Source organism: Neodiprion pinetum, chromosome 4 (genome assembly GCF_021155775.2).
Source record: "Neodiprion pinetum isolate iyNeoPine1 chromosome 4, iyNeoPine1.2, whole genome shotgun sequence".
In the NCBI taxonomy this organism is placed as follows: Eukaryota; Metazoa; Arthropoda; class Insecta; order Hymenoptera; family Diprionidae; genus Neodiprion; species Neodiprion pinetum.
The window spans coordinates 34,874,489-34,892,119 of NC_060235.2; the positions used below are offsets into that span (position 1 = coordinate 34,874,489).

At 46.5% G+C, this 17,631-nt stretch overlaps 1 protein-coding gene across 2 annotated transcripts in view; it reads right to left on the minus strand.

Moving 5' to 3' along the window:
- Positions 1 to 17,631, minus strand: part of LOC124215806 (uncharacterized) — a 262,163-nt gene that overhangs the window by 116,145 nt on the left and 128,387 nt on the right. For both annotated transcript variants that reach the window (XM_046619560.2, XM_046619559.1), the window contains one exon: positions 1,325 to 1,511. In XM_046619560.2, the coding sequence (XP_046475516.1) occupies positions 1,325 to 1,511 (187 nt within the window). The remainder of the gene's footprint in view (positions 1 to 1,324; positions 1,512 to 17,631) is intronic.

Here is a 17,631-nt window from a genome sequence, read left to right on the forward strand (position 1 = left end):
ACCTCTATCCAAAGTCTGCCGAGTCTATCCGCGATACATACATCCTGCTACTCCTACCACTCCTACTACTCCTACTACTCCGTTCCTCACTGATTCTCAATCTACCTGTTCTGCCCCCTCTTTCGCCCGTAAGAAGAAGGCACCGTTAAGACCAGGTCTTGACACCGGGTCACCGTGAGCTGCATCGTAGAGAAGGTTGTTTTTTAGGCTTCATTCGACACACCAATGGGGCCGGTTCAGCTTCGCGCGTTTCAATATAACGATTCGCGATTGCTTACGGTACGCGTAGTACAATAGCCCAAACATGGAACCAGCCACCCAGCATACTCGTACGAAAAAAGAATCCCCCGTAATTAACCCATAAAGCAAACGCAGTCGTTAGAATCTCCGCAGACTGTCCGTAAGTGCGTGAGCGCAAGATATTCCGAGTATTAAGCAGTAAAGTAAGTATCCAGAGGCAGTTGTTTCGTTCGCGTCGAGTTCACAATGTACGTTTCATCCTTTTATGGGACTGACGGTATTTTCAAGAACACAATTATACGAGTTGAATATTTCACGATATTCTTTGAGCTCGTCGTATCGCAGGCACAAATACCGAGAATTGGATGGGTGGTCACTTTCTAACCATCGACAGATCCGAACGTACGTAAAACAATCTGCTTCCGGAGTCTGTCGCGGTCACCACCGCGTCAAATCGCGGTGCGCCAAACGTGCGGGAAGATATTTTTGATCGCGTCGCAAGATTTACAGATAACTGTGTTAAAAAAATAAATTTCATAGCCCGTCTTCGGTAGAGACAGGGACTATAATTTGCGGTATTTGCCGTTTGGCACCTGGCGTGTAATTTTGTTTACTCAGCTCGGTACAGCGAATGTTTAACCGAATGAATCACTCGGGTGCTCGCGAAGCTGGCCATTATCGAATTATCAAAAATATTATACGAGCTGCGTTTCTCCGTCACAGACTCTGCACCGAAGATGGCTCAACGTGCCCGGGGCGCAGACGTGCACCAATCTGAAATCCAGGTTATCTCGGCGGGATCGTTCCTCACGTAGAGGTACGAGGTGTAAGGGATACAGCCTGGAATACAACTCGCGCGATATTGCCCTAACTCAACGCGAGATCATTTCGAGATAAACGCAAAGATTTCTCACTCGCGTGTAACAAAGACCAACTATACCTACTGCGAAAATGTTTTCACGTTTTTTTCAACATTCTCGCTATTTCACAAATATCCGTCAACGGTCGTGGGTTATGAAAAACGCTATTTCATCACCTCCTTGAATACCGGAGCTGAAATTCAAGATCCCTGATAGGTACTCACCGGTGGATGTGGAAAGAGGCAGAGTAGGCGTCGAGGGCGTCGCGGGCGTTGCGGGTGTCGTCGATGGCGTTGGGATTCTGCGAGCTGCGGCGATTACCACTGCCGGACTGTACCTTGGCACCTGCAGCACCACAGGCGTTTTAACCGATAAGTCCACGGGTTCCAGCTGCACAGGGGGACCCGCCGCCTAAAATTAAACCAAAGAAACACTTCTCAGCGGGAGTTTCACTTCGGATTTATTTTGCAGAGATTTTCGCTAACGCTCAAATTTACACCTCGGTCATTGCTCAAGACTGCAATTCTGATAAATAATAAAAAAGATGTAAAAAAAAACATTTTCAAGTTATAATTTTTACTTGTTGATATCAGATTGGAAACCGCTGGCTCTCTGTTACGTGAGACAGATGAAATGGTACCATAAAACGTGACTGAACATTGGTCCAATTTGCAATAACCCGTCAGAATTGCAATTTCCATAATGCAATATCTATCAGCTTGTCGATACGGAAGTAGATGAAAACGTGAAAAGTTTCGATAGTTGAAGCTTGATCGAAAAGAATCTTACGACGAACTAATAAATCAATACAATTACGTTCAGGCATAATGTCACCATTGGGGACTATAATACTTAAAATAGTCGTAGCTGAGTCCCCGATCAAGCATTATCGCTCTGATTTTCAGGCACGCAACGACGAGGCTTGAAGTGTGATCGTCGCGCTGAATTTGCGGCAACGGCGTGAAGCTCGTCCAGCGCGCTGTTTCCTAGATCAAGTATACTTACCACTCCTCGGCATTAGAAAGCATTTGAAATTGCACGGAATAAAAGGAAGTATCTAATCAAATCTATTCATTTACTATCGCTGTCGCATCTGCAGGTTGGCTCTAATCCCGCCGAGCATATTACCCGGCTAGAAATACTCGGTCTGCTGGTAGCACTGCCAAGTACTTTCGCGCAATTTGCATAACTAGTGTTGGTATTGACGTGAACTAATCACTACTGGTTCCCACGAGGTCCGGCTAGCCGACCTGACCACCGTCCGCTGCAGTGCCGTATGGCAGTCCGAGTCTACGGCTGGCTCTGCTATAGCCTACAAGTGGAAGGCTGCGGGGTGGCAGGTACGGCTAGGCTACTGCTATTAGCCGAGTGGTACCGCTTTGGTCCGGTCGTTCGTATGAATATCTACTTTGCTCTGCTCTGTAAGAAAATACTTCCGTCGGTGAAACGTGCGCGAGCGTAGACGCACTCGGTGGAACGATATTACGCAAACGTTACCGATAGCTCCCGTTGACCGGGAAACAAATGTTTTATTCAAATCAACAAACAGCGTTTTGAGCTTCGTTGCGAACATTCCGTTTTTACACGTGGTTCTACGATCAAAATGTGAATTAAAAAATCACCAACGGCTGAAATCCTATCAAATTAAAATTTTTGGCTCATGATATATTATTCGACTCACGCTGCTGTCCTGTTGCAATTATTATTGGTGATTTTTTTTTTCGTTCTGATTTATATTTAAAGGATCTAGCGAGAATCGATATCTCAACCGCGTATTCGTACGCTTTCGTCATTGAAGAACTCTGGTCTATAGGAAAAAAAGTTGACGACTGCACGATTCAACCTGTCTCTATGAATGTGAAATAATTACGATAATTAGAGCGGATTGAAAAATACGCCTCGAGAAAAAGTGGACGAGATTTTGTTGAAATAAAAACTAGACACCGACGACCGTGATACAAATAATGAATAGCAGTATCCATTAATCATTTGTTTATTAATTACTCCTGTAACGCGCTCGTATCGTCCCTTAATTTCTTAGGTGCGATTAAACTAATCACGTGCATCGATAAGATTGAAGAGAGAATAAAATAAAAATACTGCCCTCTGATCTTGTTCAATTTTCTTTGGTAATTTGATTAGACTAGCTACTATATCCAGTACAATTCACAAGGATGAAACAACCTGAATCACGATCAAAGAGATATCGACGTTACGATCGTTTGTGAACAACGAAAACGAGGCCATAATTTCCACCGTACGTTCGCATATTTGTGCCGAAGGATCTTCACTCGGGGAAAAAACATGTGTGTTTTTTCGCTCGAACGGAACTGCCCAACTGATCTTCAGAGATAAAAGTATTCGAAAATCAGAACGAGTTTCACCATTCAACTTATCGCGCCATCTCTACATGTGGGCTGTTCAACTTCTCGATCGAGGATTGAGGATCTGGAATCCCCTACCCGCCGTAAACTCCACAAATTCTGAAGTCGATACCGGATTAGAAGTTGTAACGTCTCAAACTTGTTTTCACACAGTATTATAAAAATACACGACAAAACTGCTGAATCGAACCGTTGAGCCAGGAGTCAGGACTTTACCAACCATTCATTACTAAAAACAGTTTCCTACATTCCCCAGCAAAATCCTGAGTATTGAGCGGCATACCTTGTCTTGGGAAGTAACAGTGTGCGAGTCAAGGTTCTGTTTCAAATTATCGACAGATTTTATACAGCGGTCGCCTATAAGGAACGGCAAGTTATTACCAGGATATCTAGGCTCATTAGACATTATACATGCCTGTTTTATACATTTTTATTTCTCATTGCGAACCGTCACTCCCGTGGTAGCCAAGCCCGCTGTCACGGGTGCGACCGTGGTTTCACCAAGAGATTGCCTACCTGCGAGACCAAAGAAAGGGATCGCTCTCACCTCAATGCAGACATTATCAAAGATTGAGTGTTTACAGAGCAATTGTTAACTGTGTGAACATCGGTAAATCGGCTTCATGAGTGACGGCTAAAACGCTGTATGGTATATAATTGCCCGCTACCGACTTCACATTCATCTTTACACTGTTTTTATTCCTCCGGTTTGACATGCAGGATATTAGATCAGACCTTTGAACATCATCGTGACGAAAATCAACTCTTTCTTTCACACTGAAGAAAAATTTATTGCATACAATACTGAGAAAATTTTGAAGCGGTAATTTGCACGTGACGTGATGAAACCCCGTTAGTTCCTTCCTAGTCCCGTAAATCGATGTCTGTCTGGAATGTCTGGTGTGAGTCTGGAACGTGAGAGGAATCAGAGGCACCAGGATTGCGGAATATCAATTCCGCCCCGAAGACGCGCGCGAGGCGGGCGCATTTCCTGAAACGGAGTGACGAGCCGAAAGTCACTCGTCGAAAACAACTCACTCCCGGAGATGTTTATGACGGTGTACGGGGAATGTCTTTATTTGGCCGCTTGTAAGTTCGCCGCGCGTGCACCGCAAGTTAGCGTATCGTTGGACCCTGGGGAGACCAAAGAAGTATCGTGGGCACGGACCGACTTTGCTTTCCCCGCGATGTTGTCCACCCAGCTTTTATCCGACTCGCGGGTAGCGTTACTTCAGCGAGAAAGGCGACCTCGTTGCTTGACACTCGGAAAGGTGCCGTTTGGCCAGAACCTTCCGAAAGGCAGTCTAAAGTGTACACCGAGAACCGGACACTGCGACAGATGGAAGCATATGTTACGTGTCAAAGTGACGCGGCAACGGAACGCGTCTCCGGACTACCGACGAAGCGGCCAGAAATCGGTGGAATTAGTTAAGCGGTAGGAAACCATCAGTTACCACACTTCGTGGTAATAGAAAATTGGAGATTAGAATCCTGGCACCATGCTTCGTACGCCATGGCTATACCCACGCTGGGTCTGACACGTTATAAATTGAGATGTTATTTCGAGGAGCGTAGAAACATGGGTGTAACAAATCATACCATCGTGAGTATTGGCGATAACTGATACTACCATTAGTTTTTATTGAAACATCCCTGGATCCTTTTGTGGCTAGGAAGTGTGTGTCCGTTGAAAACGGGGACTTCACGACGTTGAGCGCAAAGAGAATAGATCTGAAGGCCAACGACAATTAGGGTACAAATCGTGGTAGAATTGACCAGAACGGTGAATGTAGCAGTTTTGAAACCGAAGTTTAAGAGTTCCCTACAACATCAACCAAGAATCGGTGAAGCTGTGGGTGTGGATCGAAATGTCAGGCCGATATACCAGGTTGAAATATTACCAGGTTCCGATTCACGTAGAGGTGAAAGTCATCGATGCGTCTGGCAGGGATCGTCCGGATCGTACCGGTGACGATTACAAGTAATCATTGTCAAAATATCCTAGACGGACATTAAGTGGGAAAAACAATTAGCGACAGTCTCTCACTCATGCCGGTAATTATCATCACTCTATTAGTTCACTGATGAGCATGGTGCTATAAACAGACCTTGACCTGGTCATCGAAGGGTCCGGGCATCTGGGCATCCTCCATTCGACGTGACTCCAGGTTTCCGGTCGCGGAAGTGTAATTGATCGTGAAAAGAACAAAGGGATAATTTTTCTACTACAAATCAAAGAAGGGGCGTTTACTCGTCGTGGGATCAGCCGGTGATATAATGTAATAATCGATCAGATCAGCGACAACAGTGAGAAGGTAGTACCTACCTACTTCGGCCAGCGTGCGATTTTACCAGCTATACAAACCAGGTATCGGCATCGGTGTAATTCGCAAACTTTCCAATAATTATACACCGTGTGCAATCCACCGTATTAAATCACAACCGGTACCATTTTTGGGCGTCGATTCGACTCGCGGTATAATAATATCGTACAGAAGAGAGGGAGGCCCGGATCCTAAAAATCTGTTGAACGACTCTCGCAGGAGGGAACCGAACTAAACGGCTCGAGCTGCACCCTGTAATTAAGTAACCTGGAACAACATCATCGATGCCGCTTGGACACGGTGGCCTAAGAGGATCCTCGCTGAGTATCTCCAAAGCATTTCGGCCTTCTTTGGGTAGCGGAGGCACGCTTCCGTGCACCGCGTGCAAACGTGAGAGTCGCGAGGTCAACTCGTACGGACGTTTTTAAAGACTGGCCGCTTACTTTGGCCCAATCCCTTGGGTTTCAGAAGCGGTAAGCCCTTCGCAATCTGCATGGGCCTCAAACTACAACGGAAACTTGTCGGCATGCCAAACGTATACATGCTTAACCCGGGACCATCATGCAGCTCCGAATACCTTCGCGTGCGAAATTCGTGAACGCGTCGCTCCCGTCATTTACCAATTTTATGACCGTGGGAGGACTACGTAGACCTTTCAGCGAGAGCATGTTATTCCGAAAAATCTACCTAAACATACCTACTATACTAAACATACTCTCATTACGCAGTTAGTAACACGGTTAACGATTCGCGATTCTAAACCAAGTTAAAGTATTTTAAACGATACTGCTAAAGATGCAAACGATTATTGTACCCGTGCTCTCTTCATTCCTTCATGTGTCCCGCTCTCCCTAAAGTTTTCAATTTCATCTGCCGTTACTGTCCTTTTCACATGTCTTGCTTTTGAGCTTTACAGATGCAGGAGCGACTGCCTAACTTTCTCTTCCCCTCTTTGTATCTCAGAAATTCGCAGCAAGTGAAGATGTTATTGATAAACCACCGTGAAGACGCAGCAATGGATCCGGGACGAATAAATTGACAAATAAAGCGATGTAATCGCGCCGATCTATCAAAGAAGCACAAGCAGGTAAAAGGATGGATACGAACGTCCGAGCATCTAAAGTAATAAATACATCGATGCCCGGTTCTATTAATCGTGGCTTGGCAAGCGGATGACATCGGTGACCCGGCGACGCCGCGCGCCGGGGAGAAACGATTTGAAAAAAACCATTACATCAGTCCGAGACTTACATCAGCGGGTCAACACTCGTATGTGTAGCATTCCGCTGCATCGTTACCGGCGCCTATTTCAAGTCTCCACCGATTATCATGACTTTTTACACTCTCGCGCATTTAACGTAAAGGAATTTGCCGCCTAGTTATCGCACACTTTTGTAAGTCGATTAATTTTCGATTCTCTCTTGACATTCTTCACTCCGAATCTCAATTCTCATTACATACATTAAATTTCAAATTGATTTTTACCTTTTATTACCACAAGAATGCATCTACAGTTAATTATTACCCAGATTGTTGATCTCGGTTTCCCAAAAAGCAAAATATACTCGAAACGACAATCTCAAATAACAGAATTTTAATTAATGTTTATTAAGGCAAATATTACAAGAGTAGAGAGTGATAAGGTAAAACTCCTTCCTGGTTATGTTGCGTGCAGCAGAGCGATGATGAAGTGAAGTACGAGTTGCGTGCAGACCGGTCGACTCGGTACGCCTCGGCGAGATTTGGTAGCCAGGCAATACAAATAATTTTCAATTCTGCGTCACTCGTACGCGACGTTAAACTTTGGTCCCGTCTAATTTGTTCCCCTCGCGTATCAGCCATCTGAAATTGAGTGCCGACGTCTTCATCTTGATATCTCGAGGTATCTCAAGCACGCGCGCCCCGCCGCACGCAGCTAATTATCAGGCTTATCGATGGACAGATGGGTTCTTATTGATTTAAACGCTCTTCACTGTTTAGATATAAAATATCGTTCAAGTTTAATTATATCAAGATCCAGCGACGGGTGTTTAGAAAAGTAATTTCTCTGCTATATGCCAAGTTTTACATTACACGTCGCGTTAACTTGGGCAACTCACGGTTAACAGCAGCGTGTGCTGCGGACAAGTCATAAATAATAACGACTCGTCGTAGGCAGGGCAGGTCGGTTGGAAATACATATTCGAACTGTAAATCTCAAGTAAAGTTTAGCCACACGACGACCAAGATGGATATTGATATTAGACATGCATTAGAATGATTTGTATCTCTCGCGCCTCACAGAGATTTCAGTCCCGAATCTACTGTACCATTATTAAAACAACACCGGCAACGTCGGCAGGCAATGGGAATCGGTACGATAGAATCCCATCTCGTGATATATTGCACGAGCCGATAAAGAAATTACAATATTCATCCGGGATCGTCAGCCGGCGGCGTTGCACGCAACGAAATCGCATTACCTCTATAAATCATGCACCATTGAAAATCTATCAGTAACGAATTCTCTTATTGCTCTGATAGGAAAGCGTGGTTCATCTGATTGATACTACATGACCCGGCTACGTATCACTGGTGTCTGAGGAATTAATTGATTTTTTGTTTCTGATTTTAATCCTGTTTTTTTTTTTCATTCAATCGATTTATAAACTGGCAATACATCTGGTGATTGCAAATGTCAAGTGGACTTGATGGAAAGCAGGATGAGAAATGAAGATAAATAAAGGTATTTAATAAGTATAGGCACATCAGGAATTCACTAGCAATTCCGTATTTGCAATCTTGGTTACTTGTTGAAGTTGAAAAGACATTGGTCGTTATGCCCGCTAAACATGTACTTAAAACCTGCAGTTACTTTTTCTACGACCCGAAAACAATGATTAATTTATAGATCACGCGCAATGTCGTGAATTTATACTCTTCGCGTATGATTTCTAATTCAAAAGCGTATATAGGGTTATATGTACGCGAATCTGTCGCCTACGTCATCCAGACGTGTCGGCGAGATTCGAGGCTTATTGTCAGTGTCGCGGGAAAACCAGTGCTGAAGATTAAAATTCCGTGCAAATTCATTGATACGCACGAGTCGGCATGCGAGGCGACTCCCCAGCCTACCATACTTAACGAATGAGGATAGTTTTGGTACGCTATCCGTTACCATTGAACGAGCGAGGAACTCAAGTTTTGACCGCGAAACCCATAAAGGTGATGTAAAAACTTTGGCGCGATAGTTTTTCCGCATCCCCGTTGACGAACAAGAAATCAAGATGTAAAAAAAGAGAAGCGAGACGAAAAGGAAGCGACGGCAGCAGCAGTAGCCCAGGGTAACGACTCGATTAGCGCTGTCCGCCAATCTAATTATCCGTTCGGATGTAATCATCGCCGTACTGCAAGTCGTTAGTAAGCGGGCAACTCGGTCTCGCGTACAGGTTCAACGCGCCTACCAGCTCTCCTTTCAGCGTGTGAAAAACACACGAACCTCCACTTCGATTACAACGATGACTCAAGCGCATAGCGCATAGTGCATACCTAACTGGTCCGAGAACATGCAGATGGACAGAAATCACGCGGCGAACAACGAAAGAGGTTGTTAAAGAGTAGATGGTACGGGGATGTGTTCGCGAATGGTGCAAGGATATCTCGAAGAATGGAAATTGTACGTTACTGGCAATGCACAACCGATACTATGTCCTAAGAGGAAGGCGCGCGTGAGAAAGCAAAAAAATTAACAATAAGCAAGCTCAGTTGTAACTGGACGATCTTTAATATTCGTGCACCTTCTTCGAGTTTCCTAGTTCGAAAACGTTTCCTGAACGTTGTAACTGTACCCCTAACGTCTCGTCTGTATCTGTCGAGAACCAACAAATCTTGGGAGATGGGAGGGGCGTGACAAGATCGCGGCTCCCCTCTGAGAATCTAACAGGCTCGCTTACCGGTAACAACACTTTTTCATCGGTCGGTCTAACACTAACGGACGAATATAGAAATGGCGCCGTGTTGACCAACGGATATCTAAGAAGAGCGGATTAAAACGGTGAGCTCGACTGTTTTTCGCTGTCGGTGTCGCTTCAGTCTCCCCGGTAAGGAAGCCCGGTTCCGTATCCTGCGCGCTACCCACGTAGGTTTACAATGCACGCACTCGTTGCTCACACCGTGCGCCATCCTCCTGGAAATCACGCTGACAAAGAAGAACCACCGCTTGTTATTGTCGACGAGTGCCAGACGCCAAGCCACAATCCAGGTCTCTGGACCTCCTGCGCGTTTAACTTAGGGCGCAAATAATTTCATCCGACTGCGATCAAACGGCCCGGCGGAAGGGATGATTTTCGCGCAGTGGTAGCAAGGACCGACCGCAGCTCGGATGTGAGAGAATTATTTTGCGGCAGCCAACGGGACGGAATCCATCGAAGCTTATCGGTATCCTCGATGTGGTTCGCTCTGCTCTTTCAGCCTCTGAAAGGGTGTCTTATTTCCTGTCAAATTATGCATGCTTGAGCCTTCAATTATCGGGCCAAGGCGTTGTTCACGCTTGACCTCAATCACTCAACGATCTCTTACCAATCATTGGCTACCTTACATGCCGTGTAAGTATACGTATACCACGCGGTGCCGACAGGGGCTGGAACGCCGTGTAATAATAATTGATTAACCTCGCAAGGTTCACTCAGCGAACGATAATGATATTACGTTGCAATAGACCAGTAGGGAGCCGCCAACGGTTTCCCGGGTACATGACTTGCACCGCTTCCATGGAACTAGACAACCGGGATTGCGTACTTTTATACCTATCAACCGACCGACACCAACTTCAAGCATCGCCGCCGTGCCCGCTACCGCCGTTCACCGATCTCGGACACACGAAGGTCATCGTCGCATAATAATGTGCACAGGTACGTATGCCCACTCTCGTTTTGCGGAAGACGAGACGTTACGGAGGATCGCCGGCGAACGGACGTAAAGGATTCGACTCCAGCTGAAGACAAAGAATTGTATAATTAATATAATTATCAACCGAGACGGAACTCGATTGTGTTCAATTAGCTCAAGTCTCAGCTTCAATTATATCCTCACCTCCCGAAGTGCACGACGTTGAAAATCAACTGGATTACTGATCTTTCATGCCATCTGAATGCCTCTTCGATATTTACGACTTGGAGTTTCTCCGTGAGACTTTTGGAAAAACTACGGTAACGTTGGATGAAACTCATTGAGAAACGGGATGGCTTGTTCCACAAGTCAATCGGCGTAACGTGTATGATTTGTATCGGTGATAAACTATGCAGTATCGTCGTTGGTAGGACAAATGAAACACCGATGGGCATGAAAATATGTACGAATAAAACAAGGTCGAATAAGGTATGAAATCAGTTTTTCCAACGAAATGGTCTGATCTTAATCTGAGAGAGTAAACCTTGGAGTTCTTACTGAGTGAACAACCATCCTCCGGTACTAAGAGGATCAATATCGTCGACCTGAGTCGATATCTTGGTGGTCGACGACTAGGGGACAGGTCATTACCGCCATCGATTAGATTGTTTGCGATATCGCCTACCGTACCGCGATTCAATTAAAACGAGCAATGAAAACACGAATAGATATCTTACGTCTGTAAAGATCACAGCTAGAAGCTATCTGATTATACCTCGAAGAGAAAAATCTCTTGCGATCGTAGGAAAGTAAAGCAAGACGATATCTTTGGAATGAATCGCAAAATGCGATGGGATCTATGGGATACTATGGGATCCAAAAATGATGAAGGACAATACATATGGCTTCCAGATATCTGGATCGATTAGGTTAGAAGAATTCGACACGTCAGAATTGAGTAGAAAAAAAATTGATGTGACCTCTGTGAAAACGCATTTGCAGCTCATTTTCATGACAAATTTCGCACGATTTCAAACGTTGTAATTTTACTTTTGACGCAAGACATGACTAAAGAGACGAGAAAATTTGGCTAATATTCCTCCGGGCGCGCATTACGTATGCGATGTCCGAACCTTTCACCGAATCCAAAATTTACTACACCCCGTCATCCATTAAAGTTTGATCGATCAATCAGCTGCGGCATCATTCGACATTGAACCTATCATTAAACGTTATCATTCAATAAAACATATACCTTGAGAAACGTAGCCCGTGAATTTATCGATCCCCAAGTTTGACCCTTTATTCGCGAGCAAGCCTACAATTACACACGAGCCATACGGGAGGCTGGTAAATCCTAAATTGGGTGATTGACAGCCAGACGTCCGTAAGATCCGGCTGCGATAGCTCCGAAGGTTCCAGAGTGACTGGTCACGGTTGGCCAAAGTATTGTCAGTAAAATCCCTGTCGGCATTCGGTACGTCAAACTGGCCAATACCTTCTCGGCTTATGAGTACGTGTTATCTCAGATCGGTAAACACAACGATTAGTCCGCCTTGACGGCACGTTGATTGCCCGAAGAAGACGGAACTATACAGCGAGATGAAGCGCAAGGTGGATCGGTGCAGAAATTCAGAATCGGATCGCTGTTTCTCTTGCGATAAACGTGCAGGCAAACTCCGTGAAAGGTCCACACTCGGGTGCAAGCTATAACCGTTGCGCGATGCGTCTCGAGGAATTCAGTGCTTCGTGCTATCCGTAATATCGACGTCGAGCTAAGATCGCGGACAAAAACTGACGTTCGAACGTTCAAACGTGAAAAACCAGATGACTAGAATACGCTCGGCTCAGCTCGACTCAAGTGCTTAGCGCTGAGACGCGTGTTTACGACACTGCACAAGAGGATGCGACTCCGCTCTGAAGAAAACTGCACTTCGTGCCGAGAGACCCGCGAGATAAATCACACAAACTATAAAGAAAGCCCGTACTGACGATGCGTTTGCGGCTAGGTACGAAGTCTGAACCGAAAATGTGAAAGAGTTCAAAAAACTCAATTCACCCTGTACAGGTCAATTGTCCCAAAACTTGGAAACGTGACCGATGATCGGTGAGTATAGTGACGTAGGCGGACGTCCAGACGTCAAAAGTTTGAACGATATCGCATGCCACCTGTACAGTCGTTCTATCGACCAACGTAGCGATAAGCCTGCGATTACTTGTCTTGACTCGCCTGGTTTGATCGTTCGTCTTGTCCACGGGGTTCTTACTTTGACGGACGACGACAGAGAATTAAATTTCAACGGTGCGGACGGACGGACTCGAGGATGACTCTTGTAGGTTTCGAATGAAATGGCTTTCGACGATGAGTACGAACCACGTTAGACGCAGACGCACTTGGCTCAACACGGAAGCTGAACTATGCCGTACCTACGTAACAAGTAAAACACAAGATATACGGTACTTTTGAGACACAGCAATGGCAGAAATATAACGTTGCGAGCAGATGTTACCGAGGCTAACAATAAGTAAAGAGTCAAGACTCATGAAATTCCCCAGCACTGCACTGACTCAACATATTTCAAAACCTAATTGCACCACTTTATTCATACAGAGAACTATCGAGTTCGCAGTGTGGGTGTGATAGGTGCACAGCATTCGTTATATAACATAATAGCATCCAGGCAAATCGTGTATAGTTTTTTAATTACAGATAAGTATAGATCCCAGCGGTTTGGTCGTTAGCCATTCCGTTTTAACCACACACAGCCGACACAAGAAACGGTGATAAATTTAATTAGCCAATGTAAAAGTAAAACTGACTTGCAAGTAGAAAAAAGGATTATACATCTATCCGCGAAATAAATAAATTCACTTTCAGATACCGGTGCACTCCGTACTCTATAGCTCGCAGGCGTGCGTCGGAACGTACGAACTACCTTGAAGGTCAAAAGACGCGACCGAGGTGGACGGAATAATTAGTTCAACACTTTCGGTGGTTAACGAGAACAATGGCAAAGATGCGATTTCATTCGTCGAATGATAAAGGCGTCGTTGGGACAATTACGGAGCACCGACAGGCGGTAATTAAAATGAAGAGATTGAAAGGCGTGGGTGTACCGTAAGGCCCATTGCGTCGACCGGCTGAACTGGAACTAAACGCTCGCGTCGTGTTCCGCACACAATGCGCGCGTTCCGTTGCCACATTCGGCCGGCGTAAAGTGGAGCAATTAATCAAGGGGTCAACGGGTTGCGTCTACTCACCACTCGCGCTCGTCCGCCCACGACCAACGCATAAACTCGGAAAACCATTTACATAGAACTCCGTATAGCCCCGTTACCGCGGACGTGTTTCTCATTGTCACTCGGAGAAACGCGTGATTCCGCGTCTATCTCCCCGTGGGAAAACCTGGGGGTGAAATCTTTCTCCGAGTGTGCAATATTGCGGAGGATCGCGCACGTCCGATCGATGACCCGTGAAAGAGTGCAGCTTTGTAATATTTTTAAGCGAGTACGGTTGTAGTTAGACGCAAAAAATGAATGAATAATCGTTCCCAGGCAACGTCGACGCGCAGATAGGTAGGTATATGGTGTGTGTGTAGACATATATATGTGTGTATATATACATATGCACACGAGCATAAAAACTGAAATGCGACGAACAAAAAGTGCGAAGCGACTACTCGTTATCATATTAATTAGAATAGGTACACCGGCTCTGCAGCCAGACCGGCATCGTCGGCAACGCGCGGAAAATACTCATTGTTATCCTCGCTCCTTAGGGGGATCGGCATCAAACCTTGTACCTAGGCCGCGTGTGAATCGGCAAGGAATGCCGGCGGCAAAGTCTACTACGCGACTCCGAGAAACAATTGAAGACGCGCCTTGTTTCAATATGCAAAAGTATGCATATGTGTAGGTATACGTGTGTATAACGTGCCGACAACGCACGCCGCACGTTACAAGTGGACTCTGCGTTCGTACGTTCGTCTAGCCGTTTTGTTGCCGTATAACATCGTTCTAAGTATTGCCGGATGATAACGAAGATCATTGACCCGGCGAAATGCCGAATCGCAGTTCGCGTGTCCAAGTTCAGTAAAAAGCTAAAAAGTGATCAAAAAGTTTTTTTTTTTTTCCATCGAGTAACCACCTGATCCGATAACCGATATCGATATATTCCAGAGATTGGAGACTCTTCGATGTTTTACGATTGGCAATAAACATCGGGTCTGGTCATTGCGGTAATATTGAAATTAGCGGAGGAGTTGCCCGGGCTATTAACTCGCATGATCAAAGTGGTCCGTGTGGATTTCGCCGAAGGCATATCCCCATCCCGAGTGGAACGAGTTCGATTATGCCGATGTACACAAGTGCGGGACGTTTTTTCTCGATCCCTATCTTCTTCAGCTTTATAGCGGGGTTCCGTGGCAACAATAGATTCCTTACGCCCACGCCGGAGACAAAGGCTTGCCTCGGCGAGATGACCGTCGGATGGAACGGTCTCAACTGCTGGAACAGATGGGCGCGATGCGGCGATGTAGAACGCTGCGATGTTGTCCGTGACGAAGGTGTGGTGTTGTGCTCGTGGCCGGTGTGTAGGTACCTCGTGCATACGGTTCTCCTCTCTCGGTTACGCAATTTCACGAGGAGCAGGACGCGCGAGGACGGTGACGACACCTCCGCGAATCCGGGAGTGGTCGGACGCGCCTGACGCACTAACCGGCCTCTCGTCCGGGTACACGGTTCGTACATTTCAGGATGTCCGAAAGCTTCTGTCTTGCCGGTATTTGGAAACGTCCACAACGCAGCGTTACAACCGTGGAATGCTTGTCCGGGTTCAAACTTTGATAGCGGTGTCCGTCTGACGCAAGCCCCGCCCCTTCCCGACCCGTCAAGGTCAGGTGGCAAAAATTTCACTGCAACATTATTTGCCGATGGCGGGTCCGCGGATACCACCGTCGCCTATCTCATATTTTTTTTTTTTTTCTTCCACCTTTTTTCCCGCTCGTCTGCCGGGTCCGGAGAGTGGCCGCGCGTTTGTTCTACAAGCGAGAATAATTAGACGAGCCAACGGATCGACGCATCGACCTAATTAGACGCGATCTGGTCGTAATTAAGAAGCGTATCTGCTCGCTAACGACTTTGCTTGTTCCCCGAGCCTGCGACGTTGACCGTCAAATACGGACCATAGAACTGCGTCGATCAAAGGAGAAGAGAGGATTATACGAGATCCCACGGGCATGTTTAAAGGCCTCTTCGAGGAGTCCCCCCTGTACCCCTCCTATCCCAACTGCTGAACGATATGATATCGAAAAGTGGAAAGTATAAAGCGATGCTCGTGAAGTGCACGTGGCGATACAGATATAATAATACGAAAGCTTTTCTCGGATCGACGAATGCTGGCGGTGGGTAAGATGCGCGAGTAGTTCGTACATCCGTTAGCCGCACACAGAGACGCGTCCAACTTGGGATTGAATTCGCATTGAGAAGCTTTGCCTCGCCTCGCCGCACGCCCTCCACCTGGTAAATTATTGCGCGACGATTTAGCGATTGCTTCCGATAGGCTGGCATTCCACTTTGCTTATAGAACCTGCAGGATTCCCCCTTTGCCAGTTGCGTTATGTGCTGCCCCGTTTGACCAGCCAATCTACGATTAGACTTATTTTAGTTTCTCCCGAAGAGATACGTACGCATTCGGACAGACTGTGGGATCTCGGGGCAACCGCGGATGAATGCGAGTAGAACTCGGTACTACCACGGTACGTATTACGGTGGATTAGGATTATCGCAACACGTGTCTGCGCGGATGGATGCCTCGTCTACTCACCCGATACAAAGTACAGGGTCACTCTGTTTAATTGATTGTTACGGCTCGACGATTCAACCGCGACGAATCGTCGGAATCACGATTATCGAAACTGTGACGCGGTGTTCGGATACGTGAATCGCTCCCGGCGATGCCCGCCTGCGCGTTAAAGCACCCGTTTCAAATTCGGACCTCTGCCTTGGCCGACGCCCAACCAGTTCCGCGTACTCTTGATACCAAGCGAGGTACAACCTCTTCGTTACTGGGCCAGTCCAGGCCCCGACTCGACAACATCCAAGGTCAAAGTCACCGAGTCACCAAGTATATCTGGTTTCTTCCAATCTTGTCTGGCGGAAGGCGCGGCATCACCACCACACAGGCCCCGAGGGCGTGACGAAAGCAACCTAATCCCGGCGTGGAAGCCACGTAGAGTGCTCCGTAAGGACTGATTTTCGCTCACATGCCCGCGTTCACGTACGATCGTAATAGGCACCTACCATCACATCGCGGGAGAACGTGGATCTTTGGAATTAGTTCCGATTAATTCTGCGAAGAGTTATGCAGAGACTCCCTAAGAGCTAGCGGGCATCAATCCAAGCTACCAGCGCCAGCTCCCTGGCTGTTAATGAGTCATGTTTAATTGGCGTGGGAAGCCCAGGGCTCTCCGGTACGTTGCGTTACGTTTGTCTATAAGCCGGGTCTCGGACAGTCCCGCGTAAATGCAGCTACCGCACTGCGGTTATAGATAAACCCAGGAAGAAGTCGAACTCGAAGCTTGGCGAGAACGCGGTCCTGGCGTGAGTGCTGAGCCGTGGCGTCAGAGCCGCTGATCCCTGGATCACCACGAACGAAGCTCAGGGCTCGTGTGCGCGGCACTGCTAATTAGATCGTGTAATATTAAAGCGCGAGCTTGCGTGACGGTGTTATTGCATCGATTTGTACGTACGCCCGAGGTACAGGCCCTGCCCAAAGCTCCTGGCTGTATCTCGGGCCTACGGAGCGTTGAACGTCAAGGTCTTCTTTCACTGTTTTTCATTGTGTTATTTTCTCTCCCTGGCTATGCGAGTCGCACGGCGAACGAAGAAATGTACATTTTTCAATATTTGTAACGTTTGAAATTCAATACTACCAATCTGGTTCAAGTTTTGTGTAGT